This window comes from Chamaea fasciata, unplaced genomic scaffold (genome assembly GCF_029207755.1).
Source record: "Chamaea fasciata isolate MVZ Bird 193981 ecotype frontalis unplaced genomic scaffold, bChaFas1.0.hap1 SCAF_20, whole genome shotgun sequence".
In the NCBI taxonomy this organism is placed as follows: Eukaryota; Metazoa; Chordata; class Aves; order Passeriformes; family Sylviidae; genus Chamaea; species Chamaea fasciata.
In genome coordinates, this window is record NW_027094105.1 from 5252205 (window position 1) to 5273960 (window position 21756).

Here is a 21756-nt window from a genome sequence, read left to right on the forward strand (position 1 = left end):
CGTGACGTCACAGGAGACGCCCTCGCCTCCACCAATCGGAAGGCAGCGCCGCGGTGTGTCGAAGTGTCGCGCGGGGAGCGGTGCAGGCGCGCGGGCCGAGCCGCCATTGGCTGAACCTCCGGGGAAGGCGGCGATAACGCGGATATCTCCAATCAGGGCCACAGCCGGCAGTCAGTTTGAGCTTGACGGACGCCGCGCGCATCCGGTAGGTTGGAAACGCGCTCCGGATTGATGGACAGGAAAAGTACCCAATGGGATTGGAACGAGGAAATCCACGGGCGGGCCCAACCCCTCAGTGGCCCCACGCAGGCCCCACGCAGGCCCAGTGCCCTGAGACCAGGGGCGGGGCGGAGCCACCTTTGGCTGCCTGATAGACAGGGCCCTTGACAAATAATAATGGGGCATTGCAGGCGGAAGGCGGGAAACTTGCTTGACGGGCAGGCGGGCAGGCCAATCAGGCGCGGCAGGAAGAGGGGCCGATTCTGGAAGCCATTACGCCAGTGCCGCAGGGCGGGGGCCGTTGCGCGGGGCTGCCGGGCGGGCGCCGTACGCAATTTGCGTATCGTTGGCGGTGCCAAAGGGGGAGCGGGGGGGACCGACCCCTCCGGGCCCTGAGGGGCCTCGGGGCCCCCCTGTTGTCCCCGGCCCCGGGGGTGGGGGGGCCCTGCCGCCCCTCGGCCCTGCCCAGCGTCCCCCAGGCCCCCCAGGTGTGACCCCGTGCCCCGTTCCCGGTGCCCCCCACTGCCATGGCGTCGCCGCCGGCGCCCCCGGCCAAGAAGCGGAAGATGAACTTCTCGGAGCGGGAGGTGGAGATCATCGTGGAGGAGCTGGAGCGAGGAAAGCACCTCCTCGTCAACCACTTCAACGCGGGCGTGCCGCTGGCCGCCAAGGCCGCCGCCTGGCACGACATCCTGCGCCGCGTCAACGCCGTCGCCACCTGCCACCGCGAGCTGCCCGAGGTCAAGAAGAAGTGGTCCGACCTCAAGACAGAGGTGCGGCGCAAAGTGGCCCAAGTGCGGGCTGCCATGGAAGGGGGAGGCGAGAACCAGAACGGCGGCGGCAACGGGCCCGAGGGCGAGGACCCGGCGGGCGCCGCGGCCGCCCCGGTGATCCTCACCCCCATGCAGCAGCGCATCTGCAACCTGCTGGGAGAGGCCACCATCATCAGCCTGCCGAGCGGCGACTGCGGCGCGGGTGACGGGAGCGAGATCCCCATCACCGCGTCGGCCACCACGGTCACCCTGACCCAGAGTGAGTGCTGCGCCCGCCGGAACGCTCTGGGCTGGACTGCAGGGCCACACAGAGCCCTGACAGCCCCCTGCGAGGAGACCCCCGAGCCTTGTGTGGGGAGAGAAACACAGAGTGGTTTCGGTTGGAAAAGACCTTAGAGAGCACCCAGTTCTAATCCCCTGCCATGGGCAGGGACGCCTTCTACTAGACCAGGTTGCTGCATCCAGCCTGGCCCTGAGCTCTTCCAGGGATAGAGTGCCCACAAGTTCTTTGGGTAGACAGAAGCCCCGACAAAAGGAAATCCCCACATCTCTGTAATGAAATGCTCCTCCCAGTTTGCCCTTGTGCTGTAGGGGAGTGGCCGCAAGACACAAATGTACTGAAAGTCAGCTTTGGCAGCTGGACTCAGCCTTAAGAACAAGGGAACCAAGGATCCTTTGCACCTTGGGAGATTATTCAGTGACTGTCTGGGAACAAAAGCAGAGGGAAAAACATCTTCAGGACTGATTTTCCAGTGTGCAGTGTCCCAAAGAGCAGCTCTTCTACCGATAGGGGCCATTCTGGGTCTTGTCTCTGCTGTTATGTCAGTCAGTTAGTGCTGCTTGGGAAGATTGTTCTAAACTGGAGGTTGAGAAATGATATTGTCTGGACAGATAAGGCATTCCCTATTTTTTTGGATTGTACACCCCAGAAGGAAGCTCAGCTGAGGGTGGAGTAGACTTAAATAGGTCATTTTGTGTGTTGCTGGCCATTGTATGTTATCTCACTGAACAGGCTGTATTCCTGTTATATTCACTGAATAGTCCTGTAGATAAAAATCCTGTATCACAGCTACTCCTGACTCCCTTTCTGTCCTTTGTTCTCAGTTCCTGCAGAGACAACCTACCACAGCCTGGAGGACGGGGTTGTGGAGTACTGCACCACGGAAGCGCCCACCACGGTCACTGCAGAGGCGCCCTTGGAGATGATGGCCCATCAGCACGAGGTGTCTGCCAAGCCCCAGGAGCTGAAAAGCCGCATCGCCCTGAACTCAGCCAAGCTCCTGCAGGAGCAGCGAGTGACCAACCTGCACGTGAAGGAGATTGCCCAGCACCTGGAGCAGCAGAATGACTTGCTGCAGATGATTCGGCGCTCGCAGGAGGTGCAGGCGTGTGCCCAGGAGCGGCAGGCACAGGCCATGGAGGGGACACAGGCAGCACTGAGTGCCCTCATCCAGGTCCTCCGCCCCATGATTAAGGACTTCCGTCAATTTTTGCAGAGCAATACACCCAGCCCATCGGTCACCACTGACCCTGGCCAGACTGGGCAGCAAGATGGTATGATCCAGTGAAAGAAACAGTGATGGGAGGGGAGCTTTAGATTGATGTTAGGAAAAATTTCTCCCCTGAAAGGGTTGGCAAGCCCTGGCACAGGCTGCCCAGGGCAGTGGAAATCCCATTCCTGGAGGGATTTAAAAGATGTGTAGATATGGCACTTGGGGGCATGGTTTAGTGGTGAATGTGGCAGTGCTGGGGAAACGGTTGAACTCAATGATCTTAAAAGTCTTTTCCAGCCTAAACAATTCTGTGGGACATCTGCCATGCTAAAAACCTGCCCATGCTGGCAGAGGACACTTGGGAGCAAGGGGTGCTGTCTCTTCTCAGTGTGAATGGCTCCCGTGGAGTTGGGCTGAGTCTAAACAGCTTTCTCTGCTAATCTTGTGCTAATCTGCCTTTTCAGACTCTCATACAGAGCCATAGCAGGATGTGTAATAAACCAGCAACTTAATGTGGATTACTTCAATTCCTCAAACAATAGATTCACTTTTTTAGAAGTTCCATTATAATTTCTGTTTGAAAAAAAATCTGTCCTAAATATCACACCTCTCTTTTTGTCTCTCTCTCGAGATCTATAGCCTTTAACTGACTTCTAATGTGGAGAGTTCTGTTGGGATGTCAGTGCTGCAGCTGTCAAGGTACAGTGATCCTGAACCCGCAGTGCACACAGTGAATGTGTTTCTGGCTCTTGCTGAAAGCATTTACTGGAAACGTGGTACCAGATGTGGTAGAAGCTTCCCTCTGCACTGAGAGCTATGGATAGTGCTCCTGCAGCATCACATCCAGCCCATGCAGACCAGTACCCAGCCTCTATGCAGTTTAAGTCCCACCTGCCTCCCCTGGGGATCCCAGTGGGATTGAAACAGTGCGTTCACCTCATGTTTTATCTGCGTGCAGTCATGAGATTTCTCTATCAACTTGGCAGATGTGATGAAAGTTTCATGTCTTGGGTACCAGAGACTCTCCTGGGATATGTGTTGGCACAATGTCTTTGTTTGTCACAGCGTAAACACCCAAGGGCCTGGATGAGTTTCACTCAAGTGGATGGAACTGTGAAACTCCATCTCTGCCTTATCTGCATAGTTTATCACCTCCAGAATACCTTGATCCATCAAAGTGGATCTGGACTAAGGTCCTGGACTGAGCTGCAGCCACATAGGAATTCCCAATGTTCAGGAGTTCGTCAGCCACTGATTTGAGTGAATTTTGGGCCATTACTTGGTTCTCCTGCTGGTGGTGTTTGTACTGTTTGGGAGCTGAAAGCAAGTCTAGCCATTCCATGTTTGTCTGCTGGCTGGCCTCATCCCGAGAAACAGTGCTGAGATTCTCCTCACTATCCTATACCATTATACAGGGTGAAACAACGTTACAGCCACTTCTGAGGCATTCAGGCTATGGGAATTCGTCCTTAACGAGAAAGCTTAATTGCACAGGATGCTCAACATGATTATCACAGGCTTGAAGTAACTTGATAAACTTTTAGATTAAAGGTCCACTTGTACATGCATGGAAGAAAACTTAGGGAAAGAAAAAAAGGAAGTGTAAGTCTTCTCTTTCTACCTTGCAAAGTGGCTTACATTTAACAGGCTTGTTTCTTGCCAGATTATTGTATTTGTAATGGAACTTTTACAGAGCTGGTATTTACTTGCTGTTAAGTCTCCTTGAGGGCTGACAAGGGAGTGAATTTGCACAATCAAATGAAACCTTTACACAGCCTTGAATGGGGAGATGCTGATGCCCCCTCCCCCGGTTAGAGCAGTAGGTGAAGAGGTCACCACTGTTGGTCCCTGGCCTTTATTCATCTCCTCTTGTCTACAAAACTGATGAGTGAGAAAAGGACAACACAGTGAGAAGGGTTTGGTCCCTGGAAGACTCCCAAGCCCTTGGGACTGACACCTCCAAGCTGAGTCAGGTGGATCCTGCCTTGTCTGGCATCTCACCACATGAGTAGCGCTTACCCGACACTTCCTCTTAGACTTTGTGGAATCAAATCAATTGCTGAATTGAAATTTATTTTTAAAGTGAGAACTATGTCATATGTGTTGGTTTACCTCATTTGTGTAATGATCTCTCCTTTACAAATATGAATTTTAATAAAAAATACATTTTGGTAAGCAGGCTGTGTCAGGTCATTGGTGCGTGCCAGGGCAGAAGTGGATATCAGTTCATGGCAACAACTTTGCAACACAGAATCCTTACTGTGAGGGGACCAAGGAGAGCTGTGAATAACCCCCAGTCACAGTAGCTTTTCCTTTTGTTTGTGAACCTTGTGGCCTTTTATTTACATAATTATAGTCTTTTTCAAATAATAGCTTTTACAGGCTTACCTTGGAGCACAAGTTATTTCAGAGTATCTGACGGATTACTGAAGTACAGTAATTTCCCAACTGCTCAGAAGATGCCACAATAACCTAAAATAATGGTAGAAATACCAGCCTTTGGCTTTAAATTGCTGTGTGCATTTTTTTTCAGTGACTAAGCACTTAAGCTGTGTTGCTTTTCTAGAGGAGTAAACATGTTACCATTGGAACCACCTATTTTTCTTGTCTTTTCAGGATAAATGCTGAGCTTAGTCAAACCAGCAGCATTCAAGTGTCTGTTCTGTGTACAGATTTTTGTCTCATTAAAAAGATGTGGCAACATTTTAAAAATAGGGTGCAATGAGGGGCTTGGTTGTTGCTCATGAAGAGGTCATCAGACTTGGGGAGGGACAGAAAAAAGTGTCCCTTAATGTTAAAACTAGGACGAATGGGTGGGTGAACAGGACACTGACAGGGCAAACAAGTACACAGGACATTCAACTGAACGGGCAACTGATGCCCAAATAGAACAAAAGCTAAGGAGTAATATTTATAGATGTTTATTTGTTCTCCTCTACTGTTCTTTTTGTGCCTAGAAATTTGTATTCAACATCCAGACTGGGAAGGAGCCATGCAGAGATGTTCTGCCACAGGGTGCCTCGGACATGGGGGTCAGCAGCATCTTCCTGCCTGCTAGGGAAAGGGAAGTTTGGTGAGAGACTCAGTGGTGAGAAGAAAATGTTTGTGGCCGTGGAGGCAGCACCCAGCCACCGGGAGCACCGCTGCTCCCTCCGGAGCAAAGCTCGGCTTGCGATGTGTGCGGCGGCTTTCCAGGAGATGGCACTGCGCGCCGGGATCCCGAGCTGTGGCACCGCGCCGTCCCAGGAACCGCCCCTGTCCTCCAGACTTTGTGGGATCCTGTTTGCACCCTTCACTGGCGAATCTTTTCAAGGCTGGGAGTCTGGAGAAGAAGAAATTCAAAGAGCAGAGCGCAGCAATGAGATATCCCTGGTAAAGTCATGATGCCTGGAGACTCAGACCAGGTCTCTCTGCTTCCCACAGACACGGCAGAGGACACTGAGATGTCTGTCTTTGGGATGAGTTCACTGCAGAACCGAATAGGCAAGCACAAGATTAAAAAAACAACATCAAGTCCCTCATTATAAGCAAAGGGGACAGGTTTTAAGGTTTTTTAGAAGGGCACACATATGTCAGGATCCCACAAGTATAGTGCACTGCCATCACCATCGCAATTGCATCAAAATTGCCATCACTATCTCAGAATTGCCATCGCAATTCTGGGAGCAGATCCCCGCCAAGGTAATCATCCCTCCAGTGATGTTGCCTGCACACTCACTCAAATAACCTCTACTTCCTCCAGCATGTTTTTAAAGTTTGTCAAGCCTGTTTTGGCAAAGCATCCTTTTGGGGATCTTTTGTGGTTTTTTTCCTGTTGTCATGTGAGAGGTTGTTGCCAGCAAGTACTGTCAGCAGAGGGGTTGTCAGGTCAGTGTGAAAGTTGAAGCATTTAGGATTCTTTTTCTTGCTTGAAAGTGCCTGATAAGAAGCTTCCTGATACTGAGGAGCACAGCTTCCAGCTCATGGTTTGAGTGCTGGAATGAAGTCGCTATCACCTGCAAATGGGGCTCATGGGATGTGCAGGTGATTAACCTAAGGCAGAATCCCAGTGCCAGTAGGGACAGTTTCTTTCACCTCTGCCACCTGGGATCCCAAATTAGAGGTTGCTTTGTCAAGGGGAAACCACAGACTTACAGTTGCTTCTGATGTATTTGGGGTAACAGCGGCATTTGTGGGGTTGCAGTCAGTGGGACAGACCACGGCCACAATCAGGAAGTCTCTTGTCCATCACAACACTGAAGGGATGGAAACTGGGATACAGACACAGGATAAGGCTTAATAAACACAATAAGCCTTGAGGCAAAGCAGGTTCCAAGTCTGCAGATTTTGGAAGGGGCAAATGAGATCCAGTTCCACCCACAGACCTCACAGAATGAAGCGGGAGAGTCCTGCCACACATTCCCAGGACACACTGAAAACCAGTAAACAAAAAAAAGCCAGGCAGCTGGATTTTCAGGTCTAGCCACATTTTTGGGGAAAGGAATCCACCAACTCCAGATTCCTGGGCTCCCGTTGTCAATAACAGGATTCCCAGTGCTGGCAGGCCAGAAACCCACCATGCAGGTGTGTCCTTTGCGCATCCAACAGGAAACCCAGCCTGGCACAGAAAGTGAACACAGTTCCTGGCCTTTATGATGACGAGTTCAGTTAAATATGAACAAGTGAAAAACACAAGCAGGTCAAAGTGCAGCTCACAGCCTGTTATTAAGCTGAGAAGACGCAAGCTTGTAATAACCACCCCACGGGATAATCCGATGCAATGGGGATAGGGACCCATTCCCCTCACAGGCTTTCCAGCTGCCTGCATGCTACAGCTTACACTGCTGTGGTGTCTGGATCTACCCTCAGTTCTGGGGGAGGCACCCACCCACTGCAGCTCCCACCCATAGCTCCGTGGAGCAGGGCGTTGCATCCCACTCATGGCTCCAAGAATGCATTTACAGCACAAAGTGTCGTGTGATAATCTCTTTTTCTTGGATGATGAGGCTGAAAGCTCATTAAGGCCATTACAGCAGAGGCGATATGTGTAACAGAGGAGAACCATTACTCTGTAATTTGGTTTTAGAACTTCAATCATTTGGCTGCCAGGACAAATGAATTAGCGTGATGATGCTTTCCAGAGGAAGATGCTGATGATGTAGTTTGCAGGGTTTGTGCATCTGGGATTCCCCTGGGATAAGATAGGATTTGAAGGCTCACCGAATGCATTACAGGATCTACCTCAGTTCACCTCACTGAGTTTTGTCCCTCCTGCATTTATCTCGCCTTGTTTCTCCACTGCTGCTTTATCTCTGTCCTCAAAGCAGAGAGGAGGCAAGACAAGCCATCTCTGTTGGTGCTCATTCACAGAGCACAGTGGTCCCAGCCCTGGCCAGCTGGGCACACCTCTCCAGGAGAGCAGAGGTGAGGCCCAGCCTTAATTGCAGAGCACAGACTGATAAAAATATCCCAGACTGATAAGACAATGCCCTGAGCCAGCAAAAGTTGAGGAAGTGGTGACGGCACTGGGGAGTGGCCTCAGGAAAGGCTTAGGTCAGGAGGAGCACAGGGCAGAGATGTGGCTGAGGGTCATGGAGCAGAGGTGAGGTGGGCATGGCCATAGAGGAGAAATCCATAGGATGTGAATCTGGGATGAGCAGAATCCATGTGTATAAAAGCACCTTGGTCACACACACATGGCCCCATGGCCAATGGATTGCACCTGGAGCGGAAAATAATATAAAGCCAGAGGGATGGTGGATGGATGAAGATACCCTACAGCCACATTCCCTCTGTGGGAGGCTCAGACTAACCCATCCCCTCTGTAAACAGCAGCACTGTCCCTTTAAAACATGTGAATTTCTCCAGAAACAATTATGCAGCATAAACACAGCAAAATCAACAGGGTGAATTTTGAACTAATAAAGATTTAATCTCTCAGTCATGAGACTGCGTTTGTTAGGAAAATACACATATCCCTGAGAATGCAGCTACAGCTGCTATACTACACACTGCTCAGCGGCTCGCTGGGCATTTTTCCAAATCCATTTATTTTTAACATCAGTCACATTATTCAATTAATTATAAAAACACTGAGGTTTTCAAGAGATGTTTCTGATAAAACTGCAAAGTAAATATGCGTGAGAACAGCAAGGATTAAAGTCTCTGTAAACTTTAGCATTTGAGGCTGTTGCTATAAACAAGAGAAGTCCTCAAGAAGGTTATTTACCAGAGTGAATCATAGCAGATAACACAGTCTCCTCCCACACCACACACAGGGATTGTTTGTCCTTTACCTAGGGATGGAAGCAGAGCATCCACATGTCTGTCAGCCGTGTGCTGGGGCATGAGAGGTGTGAGAACTGGGCTGGATTCTTCAGATGCCTCTGGTATTTCAGCACCATAGCTTGGTAAATATTTAGCGGGCTCAGCTCTTTCCCAATAAGCTGGAAACAGAAATCAAAAAATGCCAGCCCATCTCCAGCAATGCCTCCCGTAAACACCAGATAGGAATTGATGGAAGAATTCAAGCCTCGCCTGTAACAGCAGCCTGTAAACCCTGCTGTTTCCTGGTAACTCCTGGTATGTCCTGTGATGGTTCTACTGTACCAATACAAGATGTTTTCCCAGTCCAAAGACTGTGTAAGCTTAACCTGGTAAGCAAAATTCATAACAATGCATTTGGCTTGATCCAATTGATCACTTTTATCCAAGGACATTTCTGTGTACTTTTCCTAGCAGACTCTTTTTTTTTTTTTTTCCCAAGGTTCACACTGTGATAGAATTATTTGATAGCACTGATATTGTCTGCATAGATGGCAGATTACAGGCAAGGAGTCTGGGCATCAAAGCCTGGAAGAGAGCAAGGATTCCCAGGCTTTCATCCAAGCTTTGCATATCAGCCTTGGGAACAGTTCCTCCCATATGAGCCTCAACTTCTCAGCCACAGAGGCTCTTAGGCAAACGCCTAAATTTAAGATCTAGGCAAATCAAGTTGATGATTGCAGGCTCCTTCAGGACAAGGACAGACATTTTGTTCCGCTTGCCCTTAAACGATGGAATCCAGCCTAACCAGGGCTCCCAGCCGCAGCGCTGGACACAGCAGCAGCACATAATGACAGGGAGCCAGTTTGATGAAGGGATGTGCCCAACTGGTTGCCACATCTCACATGTGGAGGGTGAGATTCCAGCTCCGGGCCCTGCCTTGTGCTGCTCTCCAGGGCTCTGTGGTACCAGGGCCTCTCTCCTGCTCCCAGCCAGCCCAGGCACTGCTGGCATGACCCACAGCCACTCTGTGGTGGCCTGAGGGCACAGGATGGCCACACCGCTGAGTGGCTTGAGGAACCATGTGCCTGCAGCCCATGGGACATGCTGATGAGAGGGAAGTCCTCAGGAGCTGCTTGGGCACTGGCACAAGCCAGGGGAAGGGTTCTTGACTGTCAGGAGGATGCAGAGATGACAGTCTGTCACCGAACCACAGGATGGGTCAGGCTGAAAGGGTCCAGAGTGGGTCATCTGGTCCCATCTTCTTGCTCAAGCAGGGTCATCCCAGAGCACATGGCACAGGATTGTGTCCAGACATTTCTGGAACATCCCCAGAGAGGGAGACTCCACCACCTCTCTGGGCCACTGAGCAATCACTGCACAGGAAAGAAGTTCTTCCTTATGTTCAGGTAAAACTTCCTGGGCATTGCTTTCTGCCCACTGCCTGTTGTCTTTGCGGTTGGCACCACTGAGCTGAGCATGGCTTCATCCTCTTGGCATTCCACTTTAGGTATTTATACACATTAATGAGGACCCCTCTCAGTTATTTCTTTTCGAGGCTAAACAGGCCCATCCTCCTCAGCCTTTCCTCATAGCAGAGATGCTCTAATCCCCCAGTCATCCTCGTTGCCCTCCGCTGGACCCGCTCCCAAGAGCCTCGTATGTCTCGTGTCAGAGATGACTCTGCCATCACCTCGGCTCAGGCAGGGACATCCCAACCGCAGGCCCCTGCCATCCCCTCAGCTCCCGCGCCAGCTGGGGGCTGCTCAGCCTGCAGACGGGCTCCAGGACATCCTGTGGGGCGGGAAACCCAACAGCCCAATTCCCGCTGAGGGAACACCGAGACCCCGCTTCCCGCCCATCCCCTCAGGCATGGGGCGGGGCTTTTCCAAACCGACAGCGCTCCCCTCCAATCCTCGGGCTCTCTTCCCCGCCCCGTGCCGGAGAAACCAATCACTGCCTCGCGGCGCTCAGCCCGCCTCCTTGCTGCTGTCCAATCGGGTGGCGCCGCTCGCCTTCTCCCGTCTCCGGGGGGAGGGCGGGGGTTGCGTGTAGTCGGTATTCCCGAAGCGCGGCGGCGCCGTTCTCCCCGCGCCCTGCCCGCGCACCGCCTGCGCTATCGGCGTAGCGGCCGCAGTTGGCGTAGCGCGGGCAGAGGCGGCCGTGTCGGGGAGCGGCGGCCGCCGTGCGAGGAGCGGGCTGGAGGAGCGGGCAGGGCCGGGCAGGCACCGGGCCGGGACCGCGCCGCAGGTCAGCGGAGTGCGCTGGGAAGCGGGCTGAGACCTTCCGTAAGGCAGCTGGTGATGGGGGGCCGGGAGAGGGGTAAGATCGGGCTGCAGCTCGGTGCACGGGCTGGGAGGGTGCTGAGCCCTGGGCTGCAGCTCGGTGCACGGGCTGTGGGGACGGAGCTGGGCTCGCTGTTTGGCCCCTGGGGCTGGGCTGCAGGGCAGTGGAGGGTTCAGAGGGCCAAGAGGTGGGCTGAGATCCGGGCACAGCTCAGTGCACGGCTTGGACAGGGAGCTGGGTCCTGAATACCATTCAGTGCATGACCCCGGAGCTCCAGGCTGTGTCCTCATAGCATCCGAGGCTGAGACCTGGCAGCAGCTCGGCGCAGGAGCAGGTACTGCTCGTGGTGTGGAGCACTGACCCGCAGGAGCAGGTCCCGCTCGTGGCTGGTGGTGTTGATGGAGCATTGCCCCGTCTCCCCCGCACTCTGCTCCAAGGTGTCTGCGGGACAGCGGAACCTCCGTGGAGGTGCCCGGGCCGTGACAGAGCCAGCTGGGCTCTCCGCCAGCCCCCGGGCGGGAGAGGGTCTTTAATCACCCACCCACCCACCCACGCAGGCGGCTCCTGGAATCATTGAGAATTGTTTACTGCCTGGTATTCATAACCTTGTCCCTTTGAGATGTTAATCAGCTCCCGCCTCCCTGGTTTAGGTGTTGTGTGAATGTGCAACAAAATCGCCGTCCCCAGCCCCAAATGTGAACTGTGCAGGGCACAGCTCTGTGCAGAGCCGGTGCCGGGGGAAAGGCAGCATTCCCAGTGGGCCTGGCCATTGGACAGCCAGATGACCTGATTCGGTTGTTATGCTGTGTAATCTGGAGCAGACTGCTTGTCTTTTTCCCTCTCTGCTGCTTTCTCCATTTATAAGATACAGGTGCTAACACTTAGGGCTGGTTGGAAATGCAGGAAAGAAACGTATTTTATATTTCTTCAGACGGCTTTTCCTTCCTGTTGTTAGACTACACGTTAGGATGATCTTGCGCTGTAAACTGCTTCTAAATATGATGACTGAAAATAGAGCAAATTTTTATTAGGTGCTTTGCAAAACAGAAATTACACGGGAGATGACAACAGTGAAGCTTGCCCTAGGCAAAAAGGGGAAAGAGGATGTTTGGGCTGGGCTAATTGGGGCCATACATCTTCAGATTGGAATGAGTCTGGACTGAATATTACCCATCCAAACAGGTTTTAGAGCAGGAGGAGGAGTCCAAGACTGGCTGGAACTAATTTACTCATTTCCCTCCCAAAGGCTGACCCAAAGACCTGTATCAAAGAGTTGCACAAGAGATAGAGACTGGAAGCTCTCTGAATGTGCTGCCCGCAGATGTAAGGCCTCTCTGGGGACTCGAGATGACTTCTCACAAGATATGCTTTCAGGAGGGGTTGTGCTGAAGACCGAGCACTGCAGCCTCTAACTGGAACAGCTCCCGCTGGTCTGGAGCTGAGACCCAACTTCCCTCCCCTCCCTTTTCCCTTGGAGATGTTGCAGAGATTTAATCTGACCTCTTCCTGCTCACCTGAAGCCTGCCGTGGCGATGATCCCACAGCCAGATCCGACCACCAAAGAGAAGAGAATCGTGCGTTTGAAGCTGGGCCGTCGTTGTAACTGAACTGGAATTTACTCCCTGATTGTGCTCCCGGAACGACTGCCCTTCCTCTGCTTGTCTGTTTGTGCCGTGAGCCACTTCTCCCTGATCTTGTTTGGAATTCCTGAGCTTTCCACGCTGAATTTGCCCATGGCTTTCCTGATGAAGAAGAAGAAATTCAAGTTTCAGACAAGTTTCACTCTAGAAGAGCTGACTGCCGTCCCCTTTGTCAATGGGGTTCTGTTCTGCAAAATCAGGCTGCTAGATGGAGGAGACTTTGCTAGTTTATCTACCAGGTAAGACCCTGCCTGCGGACTTGCTACTTGGCTGTGCTTCTTTCCCTGGTTATTCTTCCCTGGAGTGGTTTAGCATATGGCCACCACTTGCTTACCCCTTGATGGGATTTTAATAGTTCTGTTGTAGGGCCCCACATGCCGTATCGTTCTCTGGAGCCGGGGAAGTACATAGCTGGAGAGCTCTGAACCTGGGTGGTGTTGGCTGATTCGAGCTGGATTGAATTTTTCAGAGATGAGGGGAAGGAGCAGGAGGTCACTCCCCTTAAAGGGGATTAAATCCTCTCTTTCCCCCTCCTCCTTGCCCGAGTTCTCACACACTCTTTCAAACCCTGTTCTGTATTGCCTTCATGCCTTACTTGAAACTCAACTCTGTAGAAAACTATGTCTAAGCAAATCAACCCTTCCCAGCTTTGCTCTCCCCCTTTGATACTGAATTTCTCTTCTCGGTAAGGGTGGAAGTAGTTTGTTTTGCATTGCAAATTGCTGTGCAAGGGAAAACTGCTGCCTGGAGTCAAAGTTGTCGGTGTTCAATACCCAGTTTATCTCCTTGAACTGATGCCATTGCATTTCCCACTTCAGAGCAGCAGTGTTTTCTGTGTCATGTTGGGATCATTCTGCTACACATCCTAAAAGGTTCTGCCGTCCTGTATTGGCATTTCTCTGACTCCTTCAGGCAGGTCTGTCTCCACTCTTGTTACTAATTGCTAATAAAAACTTGCTTTGTTTCCAACTATGCACACAGATTATCACGAACAGTATGCAAACACGAATTCCACAACAGCCCAGACTTGCTTTCTGCTTCAAAATGTGAAGGAAGGCTTCAGTGGCTTACAAAACTTGTTTTTTTGCTTTCCTGAGTGACTGCTCAGTTTTAAAGGTACAGGATTGGTTTGTGCTAGCTGTTAACTGCTTTATCCCAGGGCTAAAGCCTGGTTGGGTCTGGTTTTCCTCTTTGTGGTGCTGTGTACTGAGCTTTCTCATTTCAGGAGAGAAGATTTTATTGGGCAAGCATAAAACATTTCTGTCTTGCAAACAGAAGTGGTAGGGCAGTGCTCAGAGCTTGGGTTTTTTGTTCAGAGGCATGATGCAACCTCATCTGAAGTCGGTAGAGGCCGAGGGTATGGAACACCTCCAGAAATGGACTTTGAATTAATTTCTCTTTTGAAGAAAATCTGTCAAAAGAGCTTTTCCTCACAGTGTTCTCCCCTGAGGCTAGATCCTTGGGTTTGGTGGAAGCAGTTTATCTAAGGAATTCAAACAGTATGTGAACTTGGAAAGATATTAACCCTTCCACTTCCTGGAGTCAGAATAGAATAAGTGGCACTGGAGGGTGTCTCAGGAAAAGCCTGTGCAGGGAAATGTCCATCTCCCTCTCCTTGTTGTCCCTGAAAGCGGCTTCTAGGAGCCGTCCCTGGGGTTTGCTGGTGCTGCCAGCCGTGTGGGTTGTTTTCTGAGCTGGCTGGGGTTCAGCAGTTCGCTCAGCGTTGCAGATGTGTTCCAGCAGCAAAATCAACTGTAATTCAAAACCAAACACACACATAGCTCTCCAAAGGAGCAAAGGCAGAGTGGGCTGGGGGGTTTCCCGCCTTTCCCCCGACCTGTCTGTGCTCTAACTGAAAGCACATGGGAACCTGGTCCTGCTTGAAAAGTTATGGGTCTCAGTGGTATTGAGTCATTTGACCTTTTCCAAATATTTTCCCCTGTTGCAGTTAGAGAAACTTCAGGGGGGATGAATTTCCAGAAGAGTTACTGTGTGGCTTTGCCCTGTGCTCCTCTCTTCATTTCTGTCACCTTTTTGATACTCGCTGGGAAAGATTAAAGGAAAGGAGATACTGTCTGTGTGTTGTGTTAGAAATCTGTAAGTTATTTAGGGTCTGCGATTGTTTCTCTGAAATCAACCACTTCCAAAACTGATTGGGTTTGAGGTTGTAATGTCTGGCAGGTAATCCCTTGTGAGCTGCTTATGTACAAAATCTGGTGTTTGCTCTGCAATCGATTTGGGCTTCTGTGATCTGGGCCATTTGGAGGTCTGTGGCTGTGATCGAGCTGAGCTGTAGCTCTTCCTGACCATGGGTTTTCAGAGAACTGATCTGAATAATATGTCCCATGTCACCTGGAGTCTGTGAAATGAGGTTAGAAGTAGGTATGGGAACTCTTCACAGGAAACATTAGATCAGTTTTCGTAGCTGTAGTGTGGAAAGAAGAGTGTTATACAGGAACCTCCAGAGACAAAATTTTCAGGTTATTTACAATGAGCATACTTGACACCTCATGCGTGTCCGTGGCAGGAGGTGGGAATATGATATACCCAATTATGAGTTGTCAGGTGGCACTGGGATCATTTGAGCTGTGGGCAAGGAGAAGCAGCAGCCTGTACTGCTGCCTCCTGTCAGCCTGTCCTGGTCCCAAGTCCAGCTCAGCCTGGATTGCACATACAGAGCTGCCACAGCCTGGTGCTCTGAGTCTGGCTGGGACCCCTTCCCAGACTGCTCACACTTCTGGCTGGAGGGGAATCTGTCTGAAATGTAATAGGACTAAATGCTCTTAGGAATTCAAGGATCTCTGGAAAAGGTTCAGGTCCTGTCAGCACATTCAGCTTTGGGGACCTGCCTCTCCTGGGTTTTCTGGTTTGTTTGGGGTTTTTTTAATAATTATTTTCTTGCAGGCAGGTACTCTATTTCCACTTTTCCTGTGCTCAGGCCTTGCATTAAACTACAGGTATTTTAATGACTAAACTTTCAGCTGTAAATATCTTTTTGCTTGTCCTTTCCTCTCCCTTTGTAAAGTTTCCTTAGGCTGTTCTGGGGCTTCTGAGTAATAAAACTCACAGGTTTCACTTTACAGTGCTCTGTGTTAAAATCATCTATTGTGTCTGTGGGTTTATCACCTTGCAGTTGGATTACAGAAGCTGGGCATCTGAAAAGGCATCTCAGCCAGGTGTAGGCCAGGCAGGTGCTGTATTTCCCCACAGTGAAGTATCAGTATATTCCTTGAATATTATTAATCCAGATTCTTAAATAGCACAACCACCAGTGAATTCACTTGCCTCCCAAGTACGTTAAAAATAGCAGCCTCGGAGAAGTAGGGATGTATTCATGGCAACCGTTTTTGTGGAGCAGGTGGGTGGCTGCATTTTGTACCAGTGTGAAGCTTTCTGGGTGGTTGTGCAGCTTTGTTCCTAGAGAGATGAGACAGTTCATCAGGAGGTATCCCATCCGTGGATCAGCACAGACAGGAGCCTGGGTGTCCAAATGAGTGCCTAAAGCTACAGGCTGATCTAGTAAGTACATGTACATCTTTGGGTATCCCAGAAGAGGAAGACTCAATTGAATTCCCCCTCTGTGCTTACAGTTCACGTTGAGTGACAGCCAGATGCTCTTTGCCTCGGTGCTGAGTGATTTCTGGCTCTGTGTTGGCAGCGAGTGCTGCTGGCTTACAGTGTGAAGGAAGTGGAAAGCCAGGTGTTATCCACAGGCTCCTGACACCTCATCCTACATTGTTCTGGTAGCCTGCCAACAGTTTCATTCTGGTATTTCTGGATTTGAAGGAAGGGGTTGTACTCTGAAAGCCCCTGTCTGACTCTAGACTGTTTTGCATGAGTTGAGCAGCTTTGGGGGCATTTGCCATCTTCCTCATTGTCTTCTGAAGGCACCTCAGACTGTATTTCCTTTGAGACCATGCTCTTCCAAGCATCTGCAGCATTTCAGCTTGGTTTTCTGATCCTGGCACTCCTTGCAGCAGTTTGAAACGATGAATGCAGCTTGTCTCCTGCAGCCCTGCCCTGTTTGCATGTTGGCTGGATCTGGGAAGACCTGACCCTGTTGGGGTGGTCTGACCTCCAAGTATGTCAGTGCTGCAGCCTGAACCCACAACGTTCTTAGCCTTGCAGTTTTTGAGTCAGTATGCACTTCCTGCACTGCATACTTTATTTTTTGGGGGTGTAAAGCTCCATCCAGAAAACCAAAGAAACACTGATATTTGGGAAGGCACCTCACACTGGTACCTCCCTGTGGACTGAGGTCAGCTTTTGTGCAAGTGTGTCTCTGTCATCCTGTAGGCACAAATGACCTGAAGCTACTTGCTTTTGGCAGCTGGTGGGATGAAAAGCATCGTAATGCCTTAGTGATAAACAGAACTTATTCACTTCTGTAGCACATAAATAAAGGGGAGAAGCATTGCCCTGCTAACACAGGGCTGGTGATTCAAAATTTTTTGTGAAGGGAAGTGCAAGTGGTACCACCTCCAGAATGCAGCTCTTGTTGGTGGGAGTTAGAAATCAACTACTTCACTGTCTTTACATAAATAGTCATTGTGCCTGACATTACAGGATCCTTCAGGTAATTAAGCTGACTACGTTTAGCTTTTTCAGACCGGAAAATCATTAACTGTTTGTTTAATCAGAGACTAAAAGACTGATTCAGCCTAGTTGAGATCTGAATCTTGACTACTGTCTGCCTTAAAACAAAGGTGAGGTAACTAAATAGTTTATTCTAGAGTCCCCAAGAGGGAAGAAAACTGGCTGTGGTGAAAAGGAGATAATTTGCTGAGTGCTGCCTTTTGATTCCAGTGGAATTGTCATGGTTTAGTAGAGTAAGGAACTTGATTGTGACTTCAAACTGTTCTCCCAGTTCCATATTTTAGGACAGTATGTGCTTGGCTCTATCCTCTGCTAGAGCACGTGGTGTGTTAACATATTTTAAAAGTACTTTTGTTGCAAATGCATCTGGAAATGCAGACCTTCCCCACATGTACAAATATTCCTATTACACAGATCAATAGACCCGGTTTTTCATGTTCAGAGCAGCTTCACATAACATCCTTCCTTCCTGGCAGAGCCTCAGGAATAGGCTGGGGGTGTTAACAGAGAAGTGATTTGAATACAGCCTCTAGAAGTGATTGCAATAAAACATGACCTATTTCAAGATAATATTAAAGCACAGTACTTGCTGTGTCTTGCATTCTGAAACAAATGCAGAGGAACTAGACAGCAAAGCTGAGAAAAAGGTGGTCCATTCCAGGAGTGCAGCTAAATGTAGGTGCAAGTTGTGAGAGCAGAAGCAGAGGATGAGGTTTAACCTCTCTCAAGTTGAGAGTGTTGGAAAAATTGCAGAAGTGATGGAGCACTGCAAGGTCCCTGCCACAAACCATCTTAAGTTGTGCTTTGAGTTTGCAAAGCACTTCTCTCACCTTTTCTGGGCTCTGGCTGCTACACCTGCCGGCTCTGACAGGTGCTTTGGAGTGGGTTGATTTGCTTTGTGCTGTACTTGCCTCTTCCTGTCGCAGGTCTCCACACTGAAGCCTGTCACAGGACTGGCAGAATTACATGAAAACCTTCCTGCCAGGGGGGCTGTATCCTGTCGAGTAAAGAACAGTCTCTGTTCATGCCCTGGCTCTGTCCTGCCTGCTGTGGCTCAGGCAGAGGCTGCTCTGCTGACCAGAAGCTGCAATCTAAAGCGTTGTAACTGATACACTGTGTGTACAGCATCAGTAAATACGTTCAGATACAGGCGGCTTTCAAACTTCCCCCTCATGGCTGATTCTGAGCTGGCAGTGCTTTGACAGCTGACTCTTAGCAACAGCCTTATCTGTGTGACTTAAGCAGCCCTTGGCTCAAAAAAATTACTCATTGAAAATTAATGTTCTACTGGGAAGCGGGGGCTCTGTGACCCACCTAATTTGCAGGGTGACAGTACCATCAGCTCTGGCTGAGAATCAGGGAAGGTAGGTGAGAGTGGCCCTGCTCCTTTAAGACATGTATTTATTGCCGAAATACAGGGAAAAGCCTAAAGGGCTTCCAGTCTCTTTATTCTTCGTGCTCTTGAGCTGCCATTAGTGTTGACTCAAGCTTTGTAGCTGAATTTCTGAGGAATTCATGCGTGCCTTTGGCAGCCTGTGGTCTCTCTGCACAGCGGTTGGTATTTTAATAGGCCATAAGTTGCCAGTGGCAAGTTGTTCTGTTACCAGTTTCTAGATAAATGAGGCAGGTACAGATTTATTTCTTATTATTATTTTATTGCAGGAAACTACATCTGGTAGTGTTTTCAGGAAAGCGATAGTGTCTTCCTTAGATCAGAAACCTCCCTCACTTCAGACCTGGCAGTGTGGGATGCTGAGCTCTGCAGCACCCACCTGTGTGTGGCTCTGTGAGACCTCATCCGTGCGAGGACAGGCGGATGTGGCTCTGTGTGTGACCTCCCCTCTTCAAACAGGATATGTTCTGCATCCTCTGTGGGCTGCCAGCTCTGCACTGTGCTTTTGCAGCCTGCTCTGAAATGGGTCAGGAATTTTTCCGTAGCTGTGGGTTACTGTATGATAACCAGAAGCCTTTAGAAGTTCCCTGGACCAGCATTTGGATCTGCGTGTTTCTTCTGTAGCGTCCTGTGAACTCGTGTCAGTAATCCGTGCTGTAGAGGTGATCATTTCAGGTGTTTTTTCAGGATGTGTCAGCCCACCCCAGTACCAGCTGCTTGCCCTGCAGGGTGAGAGACTTTATTTTTTTCCCTCTTGCAGTTTATTCATATTGTGCCAAGTGCACTTGCTGGGAGACACGATGCACGTCGCTGTTGTAACTCCGGACTTGGCATCATGATCCCTCTGGTACCATACAGTGGGACTCGGCATCTCATTTTAGTGCCTGGGTTTGAAAGGCACTTCCCACTAGACAAACAGTTGTGCCTGTGTTCACTGCATGAACAGCCTTCTTGTGTGGTGTATTTTTAATCTGATGAGCAAGAAAGGGAATTGTTGTGCACGATTCAAAATTGCTGATTGTCGTGGATGTCATTGTCACGTGCTTCTCAAGGGTCACCCCTGTAGCTTAGGGGGTAAGGCCAAGGAACTGGGGTGGAGTTGTGGGGATGAGGAAGACAATGAAGAGGAAGCACATGGAAACTAAAGGACTGGGAGGAGGCAGGTGTGGAAGAGACAGGATGTTCTACATAAGCAGCAGCATATACAGTCTATAGCGGCCACACTCCCTGTGGATAGCGAGTAGCTGAGCTGGCAAGAGAGCAGATTTATGCCTTTCCTGTGGCTGGACTTATCCTGCCTCATTGGTGAGAGGAGGCCTTGAAGGAGGTCTCATGTTGTAGTAGGAGATGGGATGAAGCTAAAAATACTTCTCCTGCTGTATGCTGTACCTTTAACAAGAAATGAACTCTGTCTGTTCAGCCTGAAAGCACTGTGAGTGCTTACATGGGAGGAAGGAAGAGAGTGAGTGGATTTACTGTCCTGGAAGAGCTAGAAAGCTGCAGCACTAATTAGCAATGCAGTTTTAGAGACCTAAAAAGGTCATGTGGTTGGTAACTACCCTGAAACGTGCTCTCTGACTTTAGCAACGAAAGCTCGAAAACTTTCTTTTGGAGCTTTCTAGAACTGCATGTTTCCCTCAGTGAGGCAAAACCCATCTCTTGCCATTCAGTGGACCGAAAGTAGAAAATAAAATGTAAGGTTTCTTTAGTGCCTGTCAAAAATTACCAAGCACTATGCTCCAGTCTGGCTGTGCAATGACAGGCAGCTCAAGGCACCTGTAATAGAAAATCCTGTGAAATGGATGTGGCCTCTGGGTTTCAGTTTGAGGTAGTCACATACCTCCATTTTGCTTCCAGAATAAAACTTTGTATGAAATGACTGTGACAAGATATTTCACTAATGGCTATTGGGTTAATGATCAACAGAGACTCCTTCAGCCAGCTGCCACATGAAGGACTGGTCAGTGCATGCCTGCCTGTGCTCCTGCCTGCCAGTGGAGTTTCCATTTCTCCTGAACTGCAAGTTGAGAGTGTGAGGAGTACAAAATGGGGAGGTCAGAGTGAACCCTGACAGTGTTTTCCAGCTGTCTTGTTCTCTGTGCCGTCACTTTTGTTTCCAGTCTTTTAGGGGTAATGTTGTTCATCAAAATAAAAATGCAAATGGCCAGGAGAGGAGGAAGGAAACACTTGTCTGGAAAAAACCCTGGCATAGCATGGTTTTGTTTGTTTTTTTTTTTACCTGGCATTATATCAGACTTTGAGGCTTTATCCATGCTTGAGACAGCAAAAGTGAGGTTGGGTGGGACATCGTGGTGTTCAGTGGGTTTTTGTTTGCATCAGTGTAGGTTGAGGAGAGGGTTTCCAGTTTAGTTGTGTTTCCATCATGCTTATTTCTCCTGTTAGTTCCTGTTCTTCCCATCCTTGCTTAGGCTGTGCCTGCGTGTCAGAGAATATGAGGGAGGCACGTAGGATATTTATAATTCAGCAATTTTCCCAGAGCCGTTAATGCTCCATTGCCCAGAAATGAAGCAATACCATTTGCACTTAGGCAGCCTTGCTGTAACCAGTCAGCCCCAGCTAGTGCAGCATCCTGCTTCCAGACTAAGCAGTAAGGGCTGAGCAGAGGTAGTCTGCTTGCCTTTGTTACAGATTAATTATGCAGCAACACCTCTGCAGGAAAGCTTTCCCTGGCTTCTGTCAGTGGCCTGTTCTGGTTAGACCAGGCTATTGCATTTTTATAAATGTCAAATTCTTTCAAGTGCAGTGCTGTTCGTTTGTACCTTCAGTAGCCTGCAGTGCTCTTTGCTGCAAGGGAAACTGCTGTGGAGCTCTGTATTTCCTACAACTGTTGCTGTCCTTTGCTGCCTTTCTGCTTTGTTGAACACCCTTTTTGTGCTGTACACAAAGCAGCTGGTCATACTGTGGCTCCTGTTCTCTTTAAGGTCCATTTCTGATGTAGGTTTATAGTGATGACTTTTCCTGCTGTAGGTGCAAGTGCGTCTGTTCTTTCAAACCTGCCTGTTGTTTTCCCTCCAGAAGTGATGCAGTACATCTCCAATGTCATTTGCTCTCAGCGGGGGAGAATCAAGGGAGCATGTCTGAATACAGCTTGT

The 21756-nt window shown here is 49.7% G+C and overlaps 2 protein-coding genes across 4 annotated transcripts in view; both read left to right on the forward strand.

The window, feature by feature from the left end:
- The first annotated feature begins 511 nt into the window (after positions 1-511).
- Positions 512-7223, forward strand: NAIF1 (nuclear apoptosis inducing factor 1). 2 transcript variants are annotated; one of them, XM_066201317.1, is made up of 3 exons: positions 512-1251; positions 2097-2546; positions 5443-7223. In XM_066201317.1, the coding sequence occupies exons 1-3, from the start codon at positions 747-749 to the stop codon at positions 5541-5543; spliced, it is 1056 nt and encodes a 351-aa protein (XP_066057414.1). In that variant the 5' UTR covers positions 512-746; the 3' UTR covers positions 5544-7223. The 2 variants fall into 2 exon arrangements, with proteins under 2 accessions (XP_066057414.1, XP_066057415.1); XM_066201318.1 differs by lacking the exon at positions 5443-7223 and adding an exon at positions 3117-4811 and having other exon boundaries at positions 514-1251.
- A 3664-nt stretch (positions 7224-10887) lies between these two features.
- Positions 10888-21756, forward strand: part of EEIG1 (estrogen-induced osteoclastogenesis regulator 1) — a 37435-nt gene continuing 26566 nt past the window's right edge. The window contains exons 1-2 of one of the 2 annotated variants that reach the window (XM_066201017.1): positions 10888-11016; positions 12261-12893. In XM_066201017.1, the coding sequence (XP_066057114.1) occupies positions 12748-12893 (146 nt within the window). In that variant the 5' untranslated portion in view covers positions 10888-11016; positions 12261-12747. The remainder of the gene's footprint in view (positions 11017-12260; positions 12894-21756) is intronic. The other variant, XM_066201016.1, reaches the window with a different exon arrangement.

Excerpts from the sequence above, each read along its gene's own strand:
- NAIF1 (XM_066201317.1), top strand. The coding sequence starts at position 747 with ATGGCGTCGCCGCCGGCGCCCCCGGCCAAGAAGCGGAAGATGAACTTC. Across the intron at positions 1,252-2,096 it reads CACGGTCACCCTGACCCAGA|TTCCTGCAGAGACAACCTAC; the intron begins GTGAGTGCTGCG and ends CTTTGTTCTCAG. Across the intron at positions 2,547-5,442 it reads CCAGACTGGGCAGCAAGATG|AAATTTGTATTCAACATCCA; the intron begins GTATGATCCAGT and ends TTTTGTGCCTAG.